The following is a 19,629-nucleotide window of genomic DNA, read 5'->3' on the forward strand; positions in this document are numbered from 1 at the left end:
GGGACATTTAACCCTCTTTAAATGGCACCTTTCATGGAGAATATTTGTGTGGTCGCTAGGTGTCGAAAACGACCTGATGGCACCTAATCAATCGAGCAATCAATGACACCTCGTGCCACGGAATGTATCAAAACAGAAGGAACATCCGATTCCAGGCTTATAAATATATAGCTTTATTTTATTTTGAATATTAAATAAGATTCTTTAAATTACAAGCAGCCTTGGATCACACTATGCATGATCAATATACAGTAGAAATCTTACAGTTTTAAAATTTACACAGTTTAAGGATAAATTCGACCTGGAATTTAATTAGCTAGCATATTGCCACGAACCTCAGAGCTGCATTAAATCCCAATCGGAAAATTTCTCCCCTATGATTTTGTTACATAAATTTCCTCATGTACAAATAGAGTAAAACGTCGTATGTACACATAATTGAAACTGCTTTACCATTACCCACCACTGTGCAAGAACAGACAAATTGTTAAACAGAACTGGACATCTTAAATTCGTTCAAGTTTTAACTGAATAAAAATAAAATAAAATAAAATAAAAACCAGGCTGTGGAACAGAACACGTTATCTGCTCTCCATCGAATGTGTTTCCTCTGCAATACTTCCTTAAAGACATCTTGATTTTTTCCTCTTTAGAAATGGATAGTTTATACAAATTAAAGCTGAGGTTATTCTTTTCTTCGCCCTCTGTCCTTATTGTTGAGGCTATTTCTCCCAAAGCAGTCATATTTCCGGTTCTTTCCAATCTAAATAGCCACTTTGCCCCCCATAAAATTTTAGCCAAGCATGTAATCGTTTCTCTCTACAAAAACCTCCAGAGTTGGCTCTCTCAAAAAAAGGAAAAACAAAAGAGACACACAAATCAATCTAAAATAGTGTTTAAAATGTACGCATGAATAGCTTTTGTTAGTGTCAAAGATTTTTTTTTTAAAAAGAAACTTTTCATTTCCAAAAAAAGCAGCAGCTTTTATAAAGAACGGAACTTGGAAATGATTTAGCCATTAAAAGCCTAACTACAAAGACTAGGCCAGCCTTCCCAAAGATGGTGGCCTTCTAGAAGAACGGTAATCTCCATTACTGCTACTAGTTCATTCCAGAAAGGGTTGACAGACTGGTTCATCTTGAGAGCTTACTATCCTTCCTGAAATGGATCGCTTATGGATCACTCTAACACAGTGTTTCTCAACCTTGGCAACTTTAAGATGGGTGGACTTCAACTCCTAGAATTCCCCAGCCAGCCTTCCCCAGGTTGAAGTCCACCCGTCTTAAAGTTGCCAAAGTTGAGAAACACTGCTCTAACAGCGGCTATGCTGCAAATAAACATTCTCCTATGTAAGAGAATTGGGTACTGTAAAGACATTCTGGTTGATGCTATTTGTTTCTTCTCACCCACTCACTCCAGCCTGGCACCAGGCCAACAAAAGCCCTGTTGCAATGCTCCTGAGCTCCTGGTCACCTATACATTTTAGTGCAAATGGCCACCACGAGTGCCTGCATTGCTCCCCTCGGTTATCCTGCAGAACCTCAGAAACTAGGACTGAGAGACCGTTGAGGCTGCAGAAAACATCTGGCCAGGCTCAACTGCCTTCCAAAGCTTCACAATGGGCCGGATGTCCCAACATAAAACTTCCTTAGTCAATCATCTCTACGTTGGTAAATATACACATATACACAGACAAACGTAGACCTCTGCGAAGTTTCAGCCTAGCATTCAGAAGTTCAAATGCACAGGTCCCATACTGAGGGGCTGGGTTGAGGTGAGAGAAAAAGGACAGAGAAGCAGCAACTCTAAGTCTCTAAAGCAGGAGGACCACGGTTGACCTCAGGCTGCCACAGGCCACTTCTGGGACTTGGACATCTGCTAGCTTTGATAAAAACAAGCTCTACAGAAAACAGAAATAACGCTACACAGAACAAGCAACACACCAAACTCTAACCTGCCCCAATTCTCCAAACCTGGCCAGGTCATCAGGGAATTTATAATGCAAAAAAATACAGGGGCCTCAACTCAGTGAAAAGATATAACCACAACTATACATAAATCAACCTTTAGGAATCCATTAAGAAACCTGGACAACTTGGCCTGGATTTGGGAAGCTGAGGATTCTACCTCAGCTAAAGAAAAGCTAATGTGGGGTTTTCAATGGCTCACATATTAAAAGCTGCAGTGCCTAAAAAGATGCATGTGTATTTTGCGCACAAGGAAAACATTTCTGGCTCAGCCTGGGGCATGATGTATCCAGAACGCTGCCTTTTCAATGAGACAGATATGCCCTGGGCCTGTCCAAAAATAGGAGTTTGCAATTCATATGACAGTTTAGACGCAGGATTAAAGTGAAGTGAGGTGAGGTGAGGTGAGGTGAGGTGAGGTGAGGTGAGGTGAGGTGAAAGGGAACAGGGAGAAGCCCCAAGAACGGGGAGAAAACCCTGACATGGGTAGGCATGTTGGGCCAGAGCTAATTCCAAAATTCAAATGCAGACTCCAGAATGAAGGGAATGCTAACACTCATTTCACTCAACCCCACCGACTGGTCTTCACCATTTAGATGTCTTCTGCCCTGAAGGGAGCATTCATCTAATGTATTTAAAGGGCGCCACTGGGGACAGCTGCCATAAACAATGTCCAAATTCCTAATGCACAAGGTCGGGGTGGAGGCTTGCAGCCATGCAACCCAACAGAGAGTTGAGAATGCTCGCTTTTGAGTTCTCGTGTGTGTGTGTGTTTACATATATAAATCACATTATGAAAGAGATGGGCACAGCTGAATTTATCTCAGAAGAGGTTTCACTTCAGACTCCAGATTCTCAAAGAGTAAAGAAGGCCAGATCCAAGGCTGTCAGTTAAGAAGGAATGCAGTGCGTGCAGATGTTGGGTCTGTCAAGAACAGCCACATAAGAGCAGAGCTCCATAAGGCATCTGGGCAGGTGGTGAAGCTAAGCACATGAAGCAAAAGCATTTCTCAAGATGCTACTGTTCTTCAGAGTTCTTCAGATCCTTACACATCAATGCTCTACCACTCCCTGGCATATTTCATGCATGACTGTTCCTGTCCTTCACGCAGCTTCCAAGAGCTAATCTAGATGAAGGCTTAAAAACACCCATGCTTCCCCCCATTCTTTCCTATAGTATTTTTTTCATTCTATTCCAAGAAGTTCTCAAAAACTCATCCTTTAAGCAGAACATTTTGTAGGATAGCCCAACAGCTTTACAAATAGGGTTGCAAACATGTTCTTCCTGTACCAAACTATGGGTGCAAAATATGCATAATAGCTCAAATGCTTATTTTTAAAATGAGGTAAGTAAAAGAGAACCATTTTACTGAGAAGCAAAGCTATTTGCCCACACAATGTGGCCAGAGCCTTCTATTTTAAGAATGTTCAGGATAGGTCTATATGAAGAGGGCTGGAGCTCAGAAAAGTTCCTTTAAGCAGGCTAGAACAACTGGGTTTAATGAAGTAACTGCCTTTTAGTCCATAAGTTGCAGCTTGCATCCTTAAAGACTTTGAGACAATTATTTTGAGAACTTGTATGGGAGAAAACCTACAGGAAGTCCCATTTACATCAGTCATGAAGCTTGTTGTGACACACACTCATGCTTGAGAACCAGGACACCCAGGAAGACCCAAAGAGCCCAAACTTATTAAAGCTTCTATTTTTTACAGGTACCTGACTTCAAAAAGAAAGATCACTAACGGCAGAAGTGAAGCAATCTTCTATCAGATTGCCTACCAGAAATGTTGACAGATCCCTGAAGATGATATGAACAATACTAGACCTTGCCCAATAACCAAGAACATCACTGGGACAAGGATGCACACAGGCATACCACAAACACACATATTAAACAAAATCCCAGAGACTTTGTCCTAGAAAAAGCAAGGAAAACCCAAAAACCAGTACCCCACCACCACCATTTTTAGCCAACTACAAATAAAAAAGTCAATCCATCAACCCCTGTTAATTGCAAATGAGAATTACCCTCCTTTCTCTCCCAAAGTGAGTTGGCCTTTTAGAAGCATGAAGAACACACGAAGTTGCAGAAATCCTTAAAAGGAAAATAATAACTGGAAGACTCAAGTTCTGTACATTCTGACAAGTAGATTGTGTGGAAAGAGACACACAAGGAGTAAAAGGAAACCAACTTAAATGAGCCAGAACGATGATTCCCCTTGGTCCAGAATGGCTTTGTACAGTGCAAAGGGACTTGGCGAGGCTACAACTAGCACACCTACAGCTAAGCAATGAGCAAAACCTGCAAAATATGGCTTGCTACACAACAGCCAGATCAAGGAATGTAGTCAGCTTCAGCTCAGCTATATACAATTTTACACATTCATACAGATAAATACATGGTTACCCCAAAGAAAGTATGTTACAATCCTATATATAAATCAGAACATCACTGTGGTACAAATCATCTGGAGGATACTTCAAGTACTGGGAGAGAGCTAGCATAGGGAGGTCTGGGTTTTTTTTAAGAGGAAATGCAAAATGCACCAGCTTTCAAAAATAGTACACTGTGAAATACATCCACTCCAAATTCTGGTCCTGACTGGGTGTTCCCTCAGTCGTTTTGCCAGCCACTTGATTGAAGGACTTCAGCAGAACTTCGTCTTCAGGTGCAACTTTTTTGAAAAGGCTCTTAGCCCAAAGCAGAGGTATTCCCTACAACCATGAGGACGGACGGGGTGAAGCTTCAGTTCTTAATCTTTTTCTCCATCTTCACTGCTCCCTGTTGAAGAAACAAAGTTATTACAATGGGGAAAATACTTGGGATATTCTGCTTGCCAAAGGACGCTCTAAACTCTGCAGATTTTTTGAGGCCTAATTTGTTGGGGTATTTTGTGGCAGACCAGCTCAGTTGAAATGAAAGTGGGAGAGTCTTTAAGAGAACAGGCACAAGAGGTGTGCTGCAGGTACCCGCTCCATATGGACGTTACGATAGTTTCTGCAGAGGTTGGAGTCCATTTTTTCCTTCCCTTGGAAGGGGGATTCTGATGTTCCAGGCGTTGTTCTCCATCTCCTATTGCAAAATCCACAACGCGGGCACACCTGCAAGTCTCCCAAGCACAACTGTCTAAATCGCACACTTCAATGTCACCATTTAGGACATAAAAGAAAGTTGCCCTATCTCGAACGCCGGCGTTACTGGCTAAAACAAGCAAAGAAGGTTATCTAATCAGCACCCAAACGCAAGTGCAAACAGCGTTTCTCTAAGGAATGGGAACTCACACCCAAACACCAAGTACCAGGGCATCTGCATGGCCAAAGTATGTCCTAGCTCCATGATTTAAAGAAAAATAAAATAAAACGATCCAATGAGAAACCTGCTTATTTTAGCCTGCTTGATCTAAGTGTAGAAAACTCCTGACTCTCAAGATCATGCCGGATCCCAGTTCCAAACATCTCAGCCGTGCTACTAGGGCTGGTAGGAGTTGAAACTAAGAGCAAGTAGAGGCTTGTGTTTTAAATGCAGCTGGGACTCTTTGAGATGAACGGATCTATCTTGGGATTTGACGCTTCCAGAACACTGGCGGGAGAACAATCTGGTGAACCTCCTTGAGCTGCCTCCTCCTCTCTCTTCCACTTGGCCCCAAACTGCAAGGGGGCTTCCCCCGCATGGTGACAAGGTCTGAAGGGTGACAAACTCAAGAGCCACAAAGAACGAACATTTGTGATGGAAAATAAATGCTCTGATCTCAGAACAGAACCCCAAATGTACAAGGTTAGCTGTAACCTTTTATGCTCCCCTACACCTATCCTGTGCTCCTACCTCTTCTTAGATTCTTATAGGCTTTTATATATACTTTTTGTTTTAATACCTTCCAGCTTTTCATAATTTTTTTTAAGACTCTGATGTATCTTCTATTCTTTTTAATTGACGGTACTCCACCCTCCTTATGCTGGTCAATGACTATAATAAAGATTTGATTGGATTTGAATGTTAGCTGAGGTTCAGTTGAATGGAGTAACTTCCTGTAGGGGAACTTTAACATCTTTCCCAAATATAGTGCTTTCCAGACACCTAAGATCGGGGTGTGAGATGGAATTTCAGGGGGTGCAACAATTTTATGCACTGAGTTAAAAGCTTATGTTTTAAAGTTCAGTTTGTTCACCCATATTAAAAATTAGGCTTCTGCATCTTCAAATGTGGTATTACCTTTGTAAGGGGTGCGAACATTAATCAAACATTTCCTAGGGCTGTGGGGCATAGAAAAGATTGGGAACCATGATTTATGTTGTATGATGACTCATATACCAATCAGTTTCCACAATCCCTGAGCAGCTTGCTGGGTTAGCATCAGATGATGAAAAACAAAAATCAGTTAATCTAATTATAACCCTTCAGTCCAATGAGTCACCATTTGGGGTAGCGTGATCTTCCTCATGCCCCAGTGCCTTTTGGAAGAGACCTGTTTTCACAGCTCTCCTAAACTGTGGCAAAGAGGGTCCAGATATCCAGGATAAATTGTTTAAAGGAGAGGGGCCATCACCAAGAAGGCATGAGACCAGTCTCCCTAAACCTACAGAAAGCTTCTGCTTGTCAGCAGCAGCAAATCCACGGGCTGAAAGAAAATACTTGCCTCCTTGTTCAATATCAGAATCTGTAAGGTGAGTGAGCGAAAAGCTTGCGATGTTTGCCGGTGAGATAGAGAACCTGGAGTAAGGTAATGGGTGGGACCAGTCCTGCTCAGGGCTTCGGGGTGGTGGTGGAGGGGAGAGGTACTTTGAGGTCTGAAGAGAAGGCTTGGAGCTGATGAGGCTGCTTGCTGCCTTTAAGATCATGGAGGGCCCCGGAGAAGGAAAATCATCGTCCCACTCAAAACCTCCTCCTAGGACAAGCACATCACACAGGCATTTCAAACAATGAAGAGGAAAATCTATTGTCCATAAAAACTCATCGAAACTAAGGGCTCTTCCCTACCAAGGATGCCCCAAATCAAGAGCACGGTTTTAAAATGCCCTGATCTAGATGGTGCATTTTGGTTAGGAAACCACAGATCTTAATTTTGTAAGCTTTATTTGCTAAAGACACTTGGAGTCACTCAGAGATTAAATAATAAAACGCCCAGAGTCTCTTTTTAAACAAAATGGGTGGTGACAAATTTGATTGATAAATAAATAAATAAATAAATATTTTAAAAAGTACCTTCTTCATCTGTAGAGCTTTCTGAATTTGAAAATTTATTCAAGTAACCAAAACTGGAAGCAAGAGCAGGAGTGTGACTAGAGTTGGAATGGTTTGATTCAGCAGCACGGTTTCCCAGTTCTTTCGTTGGTGTTTCCTAAAAAGGTAACGAAAGAAATGCAGCTAGCTTCTACCGCCATGCAGCTATAAAAATCAACATACATTTCGCCATCTCTTCTGGCAACAAATCTTGAAGTGTGATGGATAGAACAAAGGTAAGCATAATTCAATATTTTGGCTATTACCTGAAATACTTTACACCTGAGGAAGTCTCCGTAGCTTGGCAAGCCAACCCAAACTCATTCTCACAAAAGATCTACCCTGGCTGTGCTGAACTGCCCTCCCAGAACGTAGGAAATTGCGGTATCTCATTGCAGAACTGAAAACTAGTGGTGCAACCTTGGAATTCTGTAAGGCAGGTCACCTATTTTCAAAGAGAGGCAGCACACACACATATCCTTCTGACTCTACACAACTACACACAAACTAAATGGATTATGTAATTACACGAGGATATCGTGGCCACCAATTTTGTTTTAAGCCTCCTGTGGTTTCTTTGCTTAATTTCTCTTTACTGGTATAATTCGGAGTAGAGAGAACCCTGCACAATCATAAAAAATTACATTCATCCTGTTAACAAAAGGTCATGATGAATAGCCACTAGGCAGGAAAATTAATTTAGTCACCTTTAGTTACCTATATTTCCCCATGTTTGACATAATATGGAAGGGCACAGATTTCCCCAATCTGCTAACATATTGAACCTAATGCGCTTTATGGTGCTGCTGCTGCTGCTGCTGCTATTATTCCACCTTTTATATATATTGGCAAACACCTAATCTTCCGGTCTCCTATTCGCCCCACAACAACAACTCAATGAGGTGGCTTGGGCTGAGAGAAAGTGACTGGCCCAAAGTCACCCAGCCAGCTTTCATGCCTAAGGCAGGCCTAGAACTCACCATCTCCTTGTTTCTAGACCAGCATCTTAGCCACACATCCTTGTCTTATCACATAACTTAAAATGACAGTGCAACACACAGGTTTCTTGCATACGAATACAGTAATTCTATCACATAGCAAGATATAGCTTTTCAAGTCTGTTTGGGAAACAATGTTTTGTAGAAACAATGGCATCTCAAATGCTTCTCCAAGATTATGCTGTTGGTGCCCTGACTTCTCCCCTCTGCTCACTGTCACCTTTGGTGGACATGAACTCCATCACTGACTGTACTTGGATGTCACACCAAGCCAGGCTAATGATGTAGCACTGAGTGTGCCCACTCTACTACTAACTGCCATGGGAACAAACAGTGGCTGCCATCTAGTGTAGAGCCTAATCTGTCATCTTTACACAGGACATACACTTCCTTCTGCCTTACCTAACCAGAGAAGGAAGTGACCATTTTTTGAAGTCTATTCTCAAATCCAAGTATTAAAAAAAACCAGATACCTGATCAAAAAGATATACAGTGACATCATCAAAGAATGTTACTGCTTTTCTTTCGTTCTTCTGAAAGGTTTCAGTAGGATTATTCTCCCTGTATTGCTTTGGATGTTTCAGCAAGCTCCTTAGATATCTTCCATCATTTCCATCACTTAGGATTTCTGGCACTTGATGCATAATTTCCTCATCACTGTCAGAGCTAAGCCCGTGAAGATGGAAAGTTTTCATATCATCCTCAGAATCATCGCTGTTTCCATCTTCCTCATCAGCATCATCTTCATCTAATGAGAGATCCAGCATCCCAGAAACATCAAGTTTACCAAGATACTTTCCTTCAATATCTGGTTCTTTTAACTTATGGCCTTCAAGGTGACACAATATGGATTTTTCAAAGACTTCAGAAGGACCATACAAGTTTGGCATAACCTTTAAATCACCCTCAGGAAAAAAATCTGCTGTACTGGTGCCTGTGCAAGATACACTTTTGGGGAAATCCTCATATATTTCATCTTCATCTATATGTTCTAAGTCAGTAACAGGTGGCAACAAAGTTGTATCATCAGTTTTATGGTGCCACTCCTGCTTTGTTTTATGAGACTCACGGTCCTCTACTTTTCCATCTACATCCAGCTGTGAGGTCAAGTTATTGGTGAACTGATAATTAACTATTTGATTGCCACTTAAATGATTTTGTGTATTCCCAGTATTTTCCATTTCAAAAGAATCAGTGTTGTCCTTTGTTAATACTGTTGGCTCTTTTGATGGATTCATAATCTCAGATTTCTTATCTATCTCAGAATCATTATCAGAAAAATAGGCTGAATCTCTATATGAATTATGGATGCCCTCAAAAGTTGTTTTAGTGGGTTTTTCAAACTTATCCTTGATATTTGTTGTGTCTGCATAAGAATTTACATCTGCTGACACAATTATCATGGGGTTATCATGTAAGAGATCACCACCAGCACTAGATAAAGCAGATTCGTTAGAATTGCTGCCAACAAGATGTGAAGTCCATTCAGGAGATTCTAGATTTTCAGTTTCATAGCCACTATCAGCAGGTTTATCAGGTGGCAAAAATTTCTGGGGACTCTCTGGTTCAAAGGATTCTAAAACTTCATTAACATCTAATGCATCAAATGAATCTGGTGTATCTACCAGTTGCCCCAGGCTCTGGGTTGAAATTGATAAACTGTCTTCTAGTAGACTGTCATGACTCATACGATCTGTGGGAAGAGCTTCTGTGTCATACCTCTGAACTTGAGAAGTTCTATCACTTTGCTCTAGAACATAGGCATTATCTTGTTCTGATTTAGAGTTTAAATCATGGGTCAACTCCCAAGAGTTACTACTGTGTCTAAGTTCCTGTTTATTTTTCTGTTGTTCTTCTTGAGCATTGAGTGCAACACCATGACAGGAGCTGATCCCATCAGTCTGGTTTTTGACATTTGTGGATTGGATATCAGTTGAACCAAGTTCAGAGACTTGTTCCATTCCAAGGTAAGAGGCAGCAATACTGTGGGTAGAGTTATCTTCAACCTCTATGTTAGAAAGTTTTTTTTCAGTGCTGGATAAAGAGAACAGGAGCTGCTTATCTATCACAGGTGAACTAGAAAGCATCTGACTCTGCACGAGGGTACTTTGATGTGGCCCTATTCGCACAAGCAGCTCATCTTTAGTGTCATGAGCATTTCCACTAATATTACGTTCAGCTCCCAAAGAGTTCGTATTTGGTGGCTCTAATTTATTTGTTTGGTCATGTGCTCTTCTGAGATCACTACCATCTTCTTTACTCGCTGTCCGCTTTAATAAATTCTTCTCCTGAAGAAAAAGAAAGTTATCAGATAGCTCCTCTAAAGTCAGTAAGCTAAGTTCAGAATCCTGTGAGGTATTCTCCTGCAGATAAACAGCTTCATTTTGAGAAGTGAGTGGGGAACTTTCCTTCTTGGCCAGATCATCGGTAGATTCCTCAGGATCTGAGCATGAAACTGCTTCAAGCTCCACATGAATATCATTAATATCAGCTAAATCAAGTCTACCGAACACATTTGCCAACTGTTCATTTTTGGCAATGCCACTAAATATATTTTGGGAAGGGCTAACAGGGCCAACCTTGTGCAAATTCTCTTCCTTGGGATCTGTATTATAAGAGAAAATATCCTCATCTGTAGTAGATTCAGCAGCAAAGTGCCCTAGAACCACAACATGAGAATTTTTGTCTTTCAGAACTTCAGAGTTGTCCACTTCTGTTGTCAATACAGCAGCCTGGTGGTCAAGGTTTACACTACTAATGCCTCCATTCTTCTCTTCTAACTGGATGTAATAATCACTTCCAAGAGAAGGCTTATGGGCATTAAACACAGGAAGTTCTCCAGGCACATGTAGGGACATTTCCTGTCCACTTTCAACCTGAGCTCCAGGCCCTTGCTCTGTCAGTGTGTTCTCAAACACTTCCACTGGGAAGAAGATGCTTGTGTAAGTCTTCCCTTCAACAGGATTTGACTGGTTACATTCAAAATGGTCATGTTTGGCTGCCTCCCAGATGTATTCAAAATTGAGCCCTCGACTTGTTTCGGTTACCGTGAGAACTTCTTCCATCTCACGACCAAATCTGCTGCCAGTGAAATGATCCAGGATTGGAAACGCAGAATTACCCAAGGGTTCTCTGTTTGAAATGTTCGGCTTGAGATCATCCCACTGTTCAGGATCAATTACAGAATCCCTTTGACTTTGCAAGCAGAGATAGATTAAAAGCTTCTCTACTTCCTCTGCCGTTGCTCGCTTTTCTGGAGACAGCCAACAGAACTGCAGAACTTCATACCTGTAAGAACAAGATTTCAGTACTGTTTATAACAGAACATATTTCAGATCAAGAGTTCTTTCAACAGTTTTCTAAAGTACCCTTGTTTTTCAAAATGATTTACCTGAAAAGTTTTTATTCTTTGACTAACTCTGGAGATTTCAAGTCAGAGAGCACTAAACCTGAACCTCAGGAGGGACAATCTGCAAATGGCCCTGATCTCAATGCTGAAATTCAGAACTATGATTTGAGGTTTTCTTTTTAAGAAAACATAAAGCTCAATAAAGTAGCTGTGTTAAGCCTCCGTGAGTCCTTAAAGCCCACCTTAATTTTATTTTGGGTTGGGTTAAGACATGGTCCCAATTATAAAACATTACTTACCCGGCATGAACTAAACCATTCTGGGCTGCTGTTCAATTAATGTGCAAAACTCAAACAAATACACACGCACACACCTCTCTCTCACAATGTTTTTGTTGTTTTCTTTTTCTGATTTTTCTTCTATCTCTCTGTCTTTTTGGTACATTAAAGCAAGGCAAATTTTAAATTGCAATTCATAACCTCCTGTGTGGTCAGAGGGATGTGTCCCAACTCCTCCTTCCTCAGCGTTTCTTTCTTCAAGTCAGCACTGACCTCTCATTTTGTAGGCTAAAAAAACACCTGAAGCTTTTTGAGCACTGAGCATTTTGAAACTCTTTCCCCCAACTCTTATTTTATAATAGAGCTCGACTGAAAGACAAAAACTTGGTGTTTTTACCATCTATCAGAATATGGCTGCTCGAATTGTGGTTCTGAGAGCTTGGTCCGTTTTTCTTTTATGACCTGCGTCAAAACCTCTTCATTGGAGAGATCAGAATAAGGCTTTGCAGCACTGTTGAAAAGTTCCCACAATGTCACTCCCAGGGCCCTGCGAAAAGGGAAGACTTCAGTAAGATGTCAGATCAAAACAGGGCTAAAGGAATGCCAACCCTTTTGCTTCTCACGGATCAGTTTTTCAGTGGATTTACTATTAGAGCAGTGTTTCTCAACCTTGGCCCCTTGAAGATGTGTGGACTTCAACTCCCAGAATTCCCCAGCCAGCATGGCTAGCTGGGGAATTCTGGGAGTTGAAGCCCATACATTTTCAAGAGGCCAAGGTTGAGAAACAGTGAATTAGAGACGAGGTTGGAACCCGCTTTAGGAGCAAACTCATGTCTTGCCTCTCTGTATCACAGAAAGCTGTACTGTAGACAGTTTCTAAGTTTTTAAATATAACCCTGGGGAGAAAATTAATTGGTCTGACTGGATGAAAATGATGCCCTTCCGGCTTGTCATAGGAGGGGCATTTTGTTTACAGTGTAGGTTTTATTTTGTTTGGTTATCAGTGTCTGGAATTCAGGCAAATTTTTATCCTCAGGATGGAGTGACAAATAAGGTAGAGCTACTGGGATCACGAATGTCATCTTATGGAATCATCCAGTTGATTTTGTGATCTATGAATCCACACTTTCCCTCCTCCCTCATTACAACTTTTGGCTGAGACATGTCGTTGGGGTTTTCCTACCAGATGTTACTGTACTTGGTTTGCTCTGCTGTTAACAGGCGATCCTGAAAGCTTGTCACCAGCTCCGGGGCAGTCCAGCGAAGAGGTACAAGTTTATTTTCATCCGTTTCAATATAATCTTCCTAGCATAAATGGAAATTCAAAAGCCAAGACTTCAGAGAAGGCCATATCAAATGCAATTAACTGTCTTTCATTTTGTTTAGTTAAACCCTCCCATGGATCTATTAAATAAGAATCCTTTCCACTACTAGAAAATGTCTTAGGAATGAGAAATCCCTTCCCGGATTTTTGCAGAACTGAAAGAGCAGCACAAGAATATTGGAAACAGTGAAAAAATGAGATGGGAAATGTTATGGGGCACACTGTATTCTCTTCACATTTTCTGGAATGTGATCTTCAGAGGCAAGCAACATGGAAAATCTTTCTCCCCTAAAGGAAAATGCACCAGCCTCATTAAGCTGCATCCAGACATGATGAGAATTGGAGGGGGTGTATTTGCATGCCCTCCCTAACATTGCTCTGAGTCAATACTGGCCTGAAAGATACACCCACGACAGGAAAGCCGAAGTGGCATGGATAGAGGAAGAGTAGGATAGGGGTAGTTTAGCCCAGCATGGCAACTCCTAGTAATTATTTGCAGGTCAGCATCAGTACAAATGTAAATGCATTGGGTATTACATGAAACATCTAACAATTGGGTTACAGGGCTATAAATAAAAATGAATATTTTTATTTCCGGTACGAATGCATATGGTAAGCATGAATCAGGCTGGATCTAAGTCACAACTTTAATTTAGGGAACCATATAGATTCCTGCAAATGTGTGTCTAGAATGAAAGTGGATGACTAAATTTATCACTTAAACAGATAAAAAGGAGTGCTGTAAGTAACTCTCGAGATTAATGTTTACCAAATTAACTAAACTCAAGCTCAAGGAAGCCCACTTGAAATAAATAACCCAGACTGTCAAAATCACGTTTTTACATTTGACCACTTTTAAATGTGTTGACTTACCTTGTACCTACTGAATCCTATTCCATAATCTCCAATTTTTACATTTAAATCAGATGTAAGGAAGCAATTTCTTAAAGCTAAATCACTGGAAAAATAACAGAAGAGTATTGCAGTGAGAATAAAAGAAATTTCAATAAAAGATCAAATGAGAAAATTCAAGAACACAGCTAATGTTACCAAGCGCATCTCTGAGAGCATTACCCTAAATTTCAGCTTTAAATTCAGCTTGGTGCTAAAGTGCCATAGCAACAGCCATTCAATATTATATTGGGCTCACTATTTTAAACCTGAATGATCAGAGTATTGTGTTGCAAATAGACTTTCTGTTTCTTGACCAGTATCCTTTCAGTCAGAGATCTTAGGTCAATCTCAGCAAACAGCACCATCTGGAGCAACCATCAGCTACAGAATATGGGAAATCTGCTTAGGAAGGGAAGGACATCCCCCAACCCAGATGGGGTCCCCGAAGAGGGTTCTTTTAGTGCCAATATTATTTAAGGCAGTGTTTCTCAACCTTGGCAACTTTAAGATGAGTGGACTTCAATTCCCAGAATTGCACAGCCAGCCTTGCTGGCTGTGGAATTCTGGGAGTTGTAGTCTACTCATCTTAAAGTTGCCAAGGTTGAGAAACACTGATTTAAGGTATCATGCCATCTGGTCCTTCAACTCTACCTTAAGTCTGTTTCCCAACCTGATGGCTAGGAATGGTGGGAAGTATAGCCCCAGCACATATGGATGGTGCCAGATTAGGGAAGGCTGATACAGATGATGAGAAGTACATGTTAACCTCAGAAGAAATCCACACAATAGTCTGACAGCCACGAGTGGGAAGACTTTCACCCACAGCAAAGATCCAACTGCAGCCCAGTTATGTAGTCTAATACAGGGGTTTTCCACTGATCAAGAGGCAAAGCTCTAGTGACAGAAAACTAGATGTGTTCAAGTGGACTTTTTGGGTTTTTTCCTCCCCAATCTCCCACAGAACCCATCATGTTATTGATGAAGCCTAGACTTCCATGGAGCACAGCTTGGAAAACCCTGCTCTAACACCCTAGCATTTATTTTATTCCAGGTTTTACAATAAAAGTGCCCTTTATGAGACTAGCCACTACCCTATAGATGGGAGCCCAAATGGAAAGGTGAACAAGCACCTTTCATTTTTCTGGGAAAGTAGGAAGAAGGCTGAGCTCCTGAATTTAATGAGCTTCTCACTTTAGGGCATTTCAGTATGAGAACTCTGACACGATACTTGGCTATAATATAAAGGAGCGACCTCAGCATTCAGGGTTTAAAGACTTACCCATGCACAAAATTGTGTTTATGCATCATGACAAGTCCCGCCACAATCTCACAGGCCATCCTCTGTAGCAGCATTATTTGAGAATCTCCTTTAATATTATCCTGCTCATTGCAAAGATACGTTTTTAGGTCACCCTGTAAAACAAATTTGAGAATGCTTATAAACAGCGTCTCCTGCCAATGGCAGTTAACAGGTATTTAATGAAGCAGCAACTAAACACATAGTTTAGCACTTGTCCATCAACAACATTATTAGCAGTAGTTATAAATAAACTGGTACTTAGAGAGCACTGTCATTAAATTTCAAGTCCCTTAAGGTGCCGTAGAGAAGACACACAAATGACATGCTGGGCCTCTGTTAAAGCCATCCAGCAGTTAAACTCCACTGCTAGATATGAATCATAGGGCTTAAGTTTATGGGAAGATGAAAAGGTATGTCCACCACTCTTCTCTGGGAGAAAAAAGGAAAGGATCAGGAGCTGAGAGAGAAAAAAAGAAGTTGAATGGACAGCAGTTGTGACGGTTGGGCAAAGAAAGCATATATTTGGGCTTTGCAATGTTTGTCAGTTCCCCAAAAATTGCTGAAGTTCTCTGGGAACCTGAATTTCTTAAAATGGAAATACTATACCCAGAAACATCTCATAACACCCGTTCGGTGCTGTAGATGAAAGCAGAACCTGCAGCGGAGAGAAAAGCTTCGACACACACCCACAGAGAACAACGCATTCCAGCCGCAAAAGCACCCTATCAATATTTAACAGTCTGAAGACTTAAAACATTAACAAGGTCCAGAAAAACCAAAAAAAAAATATTTCCTAGGGGCCAAAAAGGCATTAGCAAAAACATCAGGCTGGCTAGAAAGGTGGATGAAGCACTGAGCAGAACTGACTAGGGGGCAGTACAACACTAGAGAAAACCAGAGACTTTTTTTATTTTCCGGGGGGGGGAGGTCATAGGTTTTTCCAGATTACTTGCTGCAGTTTGTGAATTAAGGATCATTACAAGTTTAAAGTACATCTAATCATTTTTAAAACCAGTTACTTTTCCTAGGTGCCTTGACTCCAAATGCATCAAGACCAAAATACACAGCCGGTCTTTTGACAAGCTTGAGAACTAAACCTCACCTAAGGCAGGGCAGCCCTTGATGTGGCCTCCAAAAGGTGCTTTGGAGCATGAACTGAGCACTTCTCTGCGACTCCTTAAAGCAAGTGCATGCAATGCCAGGAACAGATAGCACTGCTTTAAGGAGCTATAGACGCTCCTGCGCATTCCGCAGCATCTTCTGGAGACTGAATTTGAAGCATCGCACGGCCCTCTAATGTGCTGTCCTCGCACTTGTACGATGCAGGAATAGCTGTCTGTTTTGCTAAAGATGAATTCTGGATTAAAGGCACAGCCCTAACGCATCATGCCCAAGGTGCAGCATGCAGCGACATCTGTGTTTTTTAATTTAATTACAGGCTCTCTTTTCATTAGCAAATAGGGAGATGGGCAGACGGGAAAGATGTATTTGCTTCAGATACTGGCATCCCACAGGATGTAAGGCCCCCCTCGGGAACAGCTCCGAGTAATCCTTGTTAATTAGCTACAGAGCGCTTAAGGTGACATCTTCCTGATCTTTGCCAAGTTAATGCATGCCATCTTTAGTGTCATGGTTTGAACAGGGCATCTCAAAAAGGCATTAATTTAACATAACTTACACAATCTTTCCCGGGCATCATGTCTCATGCACAATTAAAAATACCTGTTTAATTCATGTGTATGAAGTCACAGACCACGTTCCTACTTTAAACTTTTAATCAAATCCACTAACGGTTCTAAAAAAACCCCTCACATTTTGATAGACAAAAGATGCTCCCAATTACATCTACTAAGGAATTAGGGTTTTTTTTAAAGAATTTAAATACAAAGAGTTGTAAGAAGAGCAGATGTCACATTCTGAGAGCATTTCCATCTAAGTACAGCCATATCATAACATATGTACCAAACTCTATTTATTTAACTACATGCTGTTGGAAAGAATTAAGACCTCTCATCTGCCGTGAAATTCCCACCATTCCGCTTCACTGGATGACCCCAGATCTAACACTAAGAGAAAGAAGAATATTTTACTCATTTTTTTCACAATATGCACATTATACATCTTCATTATTTTTGAAACCCCTCCTTTCTTCTAAGGTCAACATCACAAACCAAGGATTCCCTCAGGGGTAGCAACAGTTCTACTTCCTTGATTTCTTGACTGGGCCTTTCTTGACCATCTCCAGCTATTGTTGTTGTTGATGATGACGACGCACGAACTACCAGACAGCTCTGATTGGATTGAGGACTTTTGTCTAACTATCTTAGATCCTTGGGAGGATCTGATAAACACATCATCATTATATACGTGCTACTCCAAGTAATGCAACTTTTTGTAACGGATGAGTTGAGATTCTGTCCATTCATCTGCTGTCCAAGTACCTTTTCAGATCTCTGGGATGGCACCAAGTGCTCCAATCACTTCTGGCACCATTATGCCTTTCTTTTTCCACATTTGCTTGATCTCTATTTGAAGGTCTTTATATTTCTCTATTTTTTTTTTTTTAGTTCACTGAAAGATCTAAACCATACAAACTTGGAGGCGCGAGTAAGTGACAAAGTCAAAGGGCCCAAATTATTCCAGATGATCAGTGAGGAGCAAGGGGATACTTGGATAGATAAGGAAAAGACTATAAGAGTCTTTTAAGATAATGAAAGAAAACTGATTAGAATCAAAGGCCAGAGGCTGGTTTAGGCCTTTCTTCACAAGAGGAGGAGAAGGAGGGATGAGGGAGGAAGAAGACAGAAGAAAATTCCCTACTGTAACTACAGTATAAACTTCCTGTTTCTGGAAATATAGAGCCAAGGGTTCACACCTGAAGAATTCATTTTCCAGATGTGGCAGAATCCAAGATAAGAATCCAAGAGAGACAGAGCACATCAGCTGGGACCAAAGAGCTAATTTTCACCTTCCCACCAGGTTGCTAAAGAAGCAGTCAGAGACTTCCTGCACAAACAAGACTGGCTTGCCAAGCAGGCTAACCTGCAATAGAAACATTACATCCACTTCATAATACGAATCTCTGCTCATCATTCGTCATTCTATCAACAAGGAATTTGGTGCACCGACAAAAGATTGGCCACATATCATCGGGTAATATATTACAGCTAATTAGCTGGTTACTACCCTATTTTTAACCTAGGATAACCTCTATGATGATAGGAAATAATACACCATTAGTTAATTATAGATTAAGTGGGCTGCCACAAACCCAGTGTGTAAGCGACTACAGAATCGTCCCGGACAAGAGGAGAGGAGAGAGCAATTGCTCATTTAGGAAAGAGCAGGAGGTCTAATTTAGGAACAGCTGAACAACAAACGGGTCCTCACTGAAGACTCCAAACTGGATGTTCTTTACATTCAAGACCCTGAAAGAGAACCTGCAAGTTTTGACAGCTGTAGCTTTCTTGACAATCTCTCATAGTTAACGTCGATGGGCTACCAGCCAAAACTGGGCCAGTATCATGGTGGTAAGATGCACACCAACACAAGATCTGCCAATGTTGTGCCTCAGTACAGACATTACACTGATTTACTGCTAGCAATTGGAAAGTGATAGTAGAGCATGCTTCCACTGAGAATACCCTAGGAGGGCACCTACCCAAAATGCATTTCCTATTTGATTAAGCACTGTGGACCAAAGTCTATTACATCACTTACTCAGTAATACCATCTGGCAAGAGACAGATTTTTGGACTAGTCTCATCCTGAGGTTTCCATAGCTGACTCAAGCGAGGCAGAAGTGTGTGTAGAATTGTGAGGGAAAGGGGATGAAGATTCAAAGCTATTAGCCTTGAGGGCAGCGCAACTGCCTCTGAAGACCATCTGCTGGGAGACTAGTGGGCTTCCTTGTGCAGTGGGTCAGCCACTGTGAGAACAAACTGCTGGACTAGATGGGCCAGGGGTTGGATCCAGCAAGGCATCACTTATGTTCTTACGAAGCTCAACCCTAAGGAAAGACTCCCATGAAATAATGCTGACTACCAGACCTCTAGATAAATTATTGATCACTGGAACAAACCAGAGCACAAATTTACCACTCCAAAAGAGTGTTTCAACCAGCTGTAGATGCTAGCACCAATTGCCACATGGGAATGTGACTGTATAGCAAAACAGCCAGGATTTATCTGCTTCAGTTAGAAGCTTTTACCACCTTACTTTACGAACGTTCTTGAGTGTAGTTGTAGCTATAAATGTATGTGTTCACAGGGCTGAGCAGACAAATGCAAATTAACACTAG

The 19,629-nt window shown here is 41.2% G+C and overlaps 1 protein-coding gene across 1 annotated transcript in view; it reads right to left on the reverse strand.

The window, feature by feature from the left end:
• Positions 1-157: 157 nt before the first annotated feature.
• Positions 158-19,629, reverse strand: part of LMTK2 (lemur tail kinase 2) — a 29,868-nt gene continuing 10,396 nt past the window's right edge. Inside the window, exons 8-15 of the mRNA XM_088147768.1 lie at positions 15,309-15,442; positions 14,009-14,093; positions 12,995-13,116; positions 12,209-12,358; positions 8,658-11,472; positions 7,169-7,304; positions 6,599-6,851; positions 158-4,746 (exon numbers count right to left, since the gene is read on the reverse strand). Of these exons, the coding sequence (XP_088003894.1) occupies positions 4,722-4,746; positions 6,599-6,851; positions 7,169-7,304; positions 8,658-11,472; positions 12,209-12,358; positions 12,995-13,116; positions 14,009-14,093; positions 15,309-15,442 (3,720 nt within the window). The 3' untranslated portion in view covers positions 158-4,721. The remainder of the gene's footprint in view (positions 4,747-6,598; positions 6,852-7,168; positions 7,305-8,657; positions 11,473-12,208; positions 12,359-12,994; positions 13,117-14,008; positions 14,094-15,308; positions 15,443-19,629) is intronic.

Source organism: Python bivittatus, unplaced genomic scaffold (genome assembly GCF_059951505.1).
Source record: "Python bivittatus isolate LINGU-HERP-01145 unplaced genomic scaffold, Pbiv_v1 ctg000560_np1212, whole genome shotgun sequence".
Classification (NCBI taxonomy): domain Eukaryota; kingdom Metazoa; phylum Chordata; class Lepidosauria; order Squamata; family Pythonidae; genus Python; species Python bivittatus.